Source organism: Eucyclogobius newberryi, unplaced genomic scaffold, assembly GCF_026437365.1.
Source record: "Eucyclogobius newberryi isolate DKJ021-1_F unplaced genomic scaffold, fEucNew1.0.hap1 SCAF_250, whole genome shotgun sequence".
Taxonomy (NCBI): Eukaryota; Metazoa; Chordata; class Actinopteri; order Gobiiformes; family Gobiidae; genus Eucyclogobius; species Eucyclogobius newberryi.
Genome location: NW_027315891.1, coordinates 1 through 5,000, shown reverse-complemented (window position 1 = coordinate 5,000; position 5,000 = coordinate 1). Strand labels below are relative to the sequence as shown.

Below are 5,000 nucleotides of genomic sequence, written 5' to 3'. Positions count from 1 at the left end.
TTCTAGTTCAGATGTTCTTCAGTCAGTGACATGTCCATGGTCTTGTTCAGGAGCTGGAGGAGAACCTTCTTCATGTTCTAGTTCAGATGTTCTTCAGTCAGTGACATGTCCATGGTCATGTTCAGGAGCTGGAGGAGAACCTTCGTGATGCTCAGTCCACAGCTCAGAGGATGGAGACTCAGCTGGTGCAGAAAGAGCGTCTGTTTGAAGACAAGATCAAGGTGAGACGGTTTTACATTTATTTATGACACTTTAAGAATATTTACTTAAGTCTGAACATGAATGTTCTGGATTCATGAACATGTCTCTGAACTTTAACTCGCTCATTATGAGAAGATCTCATTTCCAAAACATCTAAATGTAGAAGTCTCTTTTTCTAAACAATTACACACGTTTGCCCGATCACATCCTTTTCCTGTACAAAGCATGAGCGGCTCATGCTGCTGAGCCGCTCATCATCAGCATGAGCCGCTCATCATCAGCATGAGCCGCTCATCATCAGCATGAGACGCTCATCATCAGCATGAGCCGCTCATCATCAGCATGAGCCGCTCATCATCAGCATGAGACGCTCATCATCAGCATGAGCCGCTCATCATCAGCATGAGACGCTCATCATCAGCATGAGACGCTCATCATCAGCATGAGCCGCTCATCATCAGCATGAGCCGCTCATCATCAGCATGAGACGCTCAGCAGCACGAGACGCTCATCAGCATGAGCCGCTCAGCAGCATGAGCCGCTCAGCATGAGCCGCTCAGCATGAGCCGCTCAGCATGAGCCGCTCATCATCAGCATGAGCCGCTCATCATCAGCATGAGCCGCTCATCATCAGCATGAGACGCTCATCATCAGCATGAGCCGCTCATCATCAGCATGAGACGCTCATCATCAGCATGAGCCGCTCATCATCAGCATGAGCCGCTCATCATCAGCATGAGCCGCTCATCATCAGCATGAGACGCTCATCATCAGCATGAGCCGCTCATCATCAGCATGAGACGCTCATCAGCATGAGACGCTCATCATCAGCATGAGCCGCTCATCATCAGCATGAGCCGCTCATCATCAGCATGAGACGCTCAGCAGCACGAGACGCTCATCAGCATGAGCCGCTCAGCAGCATGAGCCGCTCAGCATGAGCCGCTCAGCATGAGCCGCTCAGCATGAGCCGCTCATCATCAGCATGAGCCGCTCATCATCAGCATGAGCCGCTCATCATCAGCATGAGACGCTCATCATCAGCATGAGCCGCTCATCATCAGCATGAGACGCTCAGCAGCACGAGACGCTCATCAGCATGAGCCGCTCAGCAGCATGAGCCGCTCAGCATGAGCCGCTCAGCATGAGCCGCTCAGCATGAGCCGCTCATCATCAGCATGAGCCGCTCATCATCAGCATGAGCCGCTCATCATCAGCATGAGACGCTCATCATCAGCATGAGCCGCTCATCATCAGCATGAGACGCTCATCATCAGCATGAGACGCTCATCATCAGCATGAGCCGCTCATCATCAGCATGAGCCGCTCATCATCAGCATGAGACGCTCAGCAGCACGAGACGCTCATCAGCATGAGCCGCTCAGCAGCATGAGCCGCTCAGCATGAGCCGCTCAGCATGAGCCGCTCAGCATGAGCCGCTCATCATCAGCATGAGCCGCTCATCATCAGCATGAGCCGCTCATCATCAGCATGAGACGCTCATCATCAGCATGAGCCGCTCATCATCAGCATGAGACGCTCAGCAGCACGAGACGCTCATCAGCATGAGCCGCTCAGCATGAGCCGCTCAGCATGAGCCGCTCAGCATGAGCCGCTCAGCATGAGCCGCTCATCATCAGCATGAGCCGCTCATCATCAGCATGAGCCGCTCATCAGCACGAGACGCTCATCAGCACGAGCCGCTCAGCAGCACGAGCCGCTCAGCATGAGCCGCTCAGCATGAGCCGCTCATCATCAGCATGAGCCGCTCATCATCAGCATGAGCCGCTCATCATCAGCATGAGCCGCTCATCATCAGCATGAGACGCTCATCATCAGCATGAGACGCTCATCATCAGCATGAGCCGCTCATCATCAGCATGAGCCGCTCATCATCAGCATGAGACGCTCATCATCAGCATGAGACGCTCAGCAGCACGAGACGCTCAGCAGCACGAGACGCTCATCAGCACGAGCCGCTCAGCAGCATGAGCCGCTCAGCATGAGCCGCTCAGCATGAGCCGCTCAGCATGAGCCGCTCATCATCAGCATGAGCCGCTCAGCAGCATGAGCCGCTCATCATCAGCATGAGCCGCTCAGCAGCATGAGCCGCTCAGCATGAGCCGCTCAGCATGAGCCGCTCAGCATGAGCCGCTCATCATCAGCATGAGCCGCTCATCATCAGCATGAGCCGCTCATCATCAGCATGAGCCGCTCATCATCAGCATGAGACGCTCATCATCAGCATGAGCCGCTCATCATCAGCATGAGACGCTCATCATCAGCATGAGACGCTCATCATCAGCATGAGCCGCTCATCATCAGCACGAGCCGCTCAGCAGCACGAGCCGCTCAGCAGCATGAGCCGCTCAGCATGAGCCGCTCAGCATGAGCCGCTCAGCATGAGCCGCTCATCATCAGCATGAGCCGCTCAGCAGCATGAGCCGCTCAGCAGCATGAGCCGCTCAGCAGCATGAGCCGCTCAGCAGCATGAGCCGCTCAGCATGAGCCGCTCAGCATGAGCCGCTCATCATCAGCATGAGCCGCTCATCATCAGCATGAGCCGCTCAGCAGCATGAGCCGCTCAGCAGAATGAGCGGCTCATGGGTTCTGTGTGGTTCTCTGTGGTTCTGCATGGCTCTGTGTGGTTCTGCGTGGTTCTCTGTGGTTCTCTGTGGTTCTCAGGCGTGTTTAAACTCACCTGTGTGGTTCTGTGTGGTTCTCTGTGGTTCTGCTGGGTTCTCTGTGGTTCTCAGGCGTGTTTAAACTCACCTGTGTGGTTCTGCTGGGTTCTCTGTGGTTCTGCGTGCTTCTCTGTGGTTCTGCTGGGTTCTGTGTGGTTCTCAGGCGTGTTTAAACTCACCTGTGTGGTTCTGTGTGGTTCTCAGGCGTGTTTAAACTCACCTGTGTGGTTCTGTGTGGTTCTCAGGCGTGTTTAAACTCACCTGTGTGGTTCTGTGTGGTTCTCAGGTGTGTTTAAACTCACCTGTGTGGTTCTGTGTGGTTCTCAGGCGTGTTTAAACTCACCTGTGTGGTTCTGTGTGGTTCTCAGGTTCTGGAGGCTCAGATGAAGGTGGATCTGGCTGATAAAGAGAGTCTGGAGGCTCGACGAGCTCAACAAGAAGAAGAAAGCAGAGAAAACTCTAAACTCATGAGTGAACAGAAGTCTGTGAGTCACACACATACTCATACTTCTACTTCACTGGATACTACTGGATACTACTGGATACTACTAGATACTACTAGATACTACTGGATACTACTGGATACTACTGGATACTACTGGATACTACTAGATACTACTGGATACTACTGCAGTATTTCAACAGTGGTATTGATGACAGCAGCAGAAGTGACGGGTCAGAGCCCCACCTGACGCTGACAGAGAGGATTGTGGGAGATATAAGATGAAACACAGATGTGACTGGTACACGTTTCATCCACACAATCACATTTTCTTTTGCTGTGGAACGTGGGCATTTCATGATGAAATATCTTATATAATATATAAATAATAATAATAATAATAAATACTATTACTATATAGTATATATAGTATGTATAGTATATTATACTATACATACTATATATACTATATAGTAATAGTATTCTAACTTCTGTAAATAAATACATGGGACGTACAAACAGTTCTAATGAAATCTGGATTTGAGAAACATATTGTTCGATTATGTTACGTACGTCGTTTGGACCAGTTTAAACTGAAAATACATCATTCAAATACAATTACCATTTATTATCAGGCCCGGCGAGGGACTTATTATAAATGGTACTGGGGGCTGGAAAAAGGCACAAATGGAGGACTAAACAAAGACTGCTCGTGAGCGGCGTCACAGATTAGAACTCCATGAGCTCTAATTTTGAGTGACGGTTTTGTGAAAAAGTATTGAAAGACGGCTCAGTGTCGACACCTTAAAAATCAAATAACATGGGGCCAATGGGGGCCCGACGCCAAAAAAAGTGGCAGTAAAAATATGACGCTTGCTCCAAAAAATAGTTCATGTGAGGAAATGTAAAAAGTCCTCCATGACCCCGCCCTGAGTCCTACAGTCGGCCATATTGGATCAAAGTGCACCTGGCTGTACATTTAGCATCTCCTCCTACACTTTACATTGAAAACACTTCAAATGTGGCCACAAGACACAAAACCCAATAACAATGAAATGTTATGAATGTCAAGTCATTGTGATTTTTTAAACAAAATTGCAATTTTTGGAAAATCAAAAAAATACATAAGTTTGTTAATCTTATTTTTAGGGGAAACTTTCAATCGAGCGTTTGTGTATATTTCCAAGCTGAACACAATGATATGCAAATGTAGAGGCGAGCTAATCAAATGGCTCTCTAGCGCCCTCTCCAAATTAGATTTTTTAAAATTCATAAAAGACTATTTATTTATCGTAGACAAGTGAAAATCCTGATAAGGATGTGATCTGAGACCAGGCACAATTTGAAAAATGACCTGACTCTAGCTTGAGTTTTTATAGCTTTGAGTGTTTATTTACTAAATGCTAATCCGGGGCTAGCAGCTCTCCATTCATTTAATAGCTTAATATTAGCGCGACATTAGCTACTAAGCATGCATTCCTATGGGTGCTGTTAGCTTCAGGTCAGACACATGAACCAGGACGACTGTAAACACAAGACTGCACTCAAATACACTCAACTATTCAACTTACAACTTACAGATCACAAGCTACGAGCTAAACTACAGCGGAACAGTCACACACGAGTGTTTGAGGAGCAAGAGCATGTGGAGTGTTGTTGACAGGGTCACACAT

The 5,000-nt window shown here is 48.7% G+C and overlaps 1 protein-coding gene across 1 annotated transcript in view; it reads left to right on the top strand.

The window, feature by feature from the left end:
* Positions 1 to 3,370, top strand: part of LOC140372557 (citron Rho-interacting kinase-like) — a gene marked incomplete at its 3' end in the record, with an annotated part of 96,354 nt that extends 92,984 nt beyond the window's left edge. Inside the window, exons 18-19 of the mRNA XM_072459689.1 lie at positions 126 to 221; positions 3,254 to 3,370. Coding sequence (XP_072315790.1) covers positions 126 to 221; positions 3,254 to 3,370 — 213 coding nt within the window. The remainder of the gene's footprint in view (positions 1 to 125; positions 222 to 3,253) is intronic.
* Between the last annotated feature and the right edge of the window lie 1,630 nt (positions 3,371 to 5,000).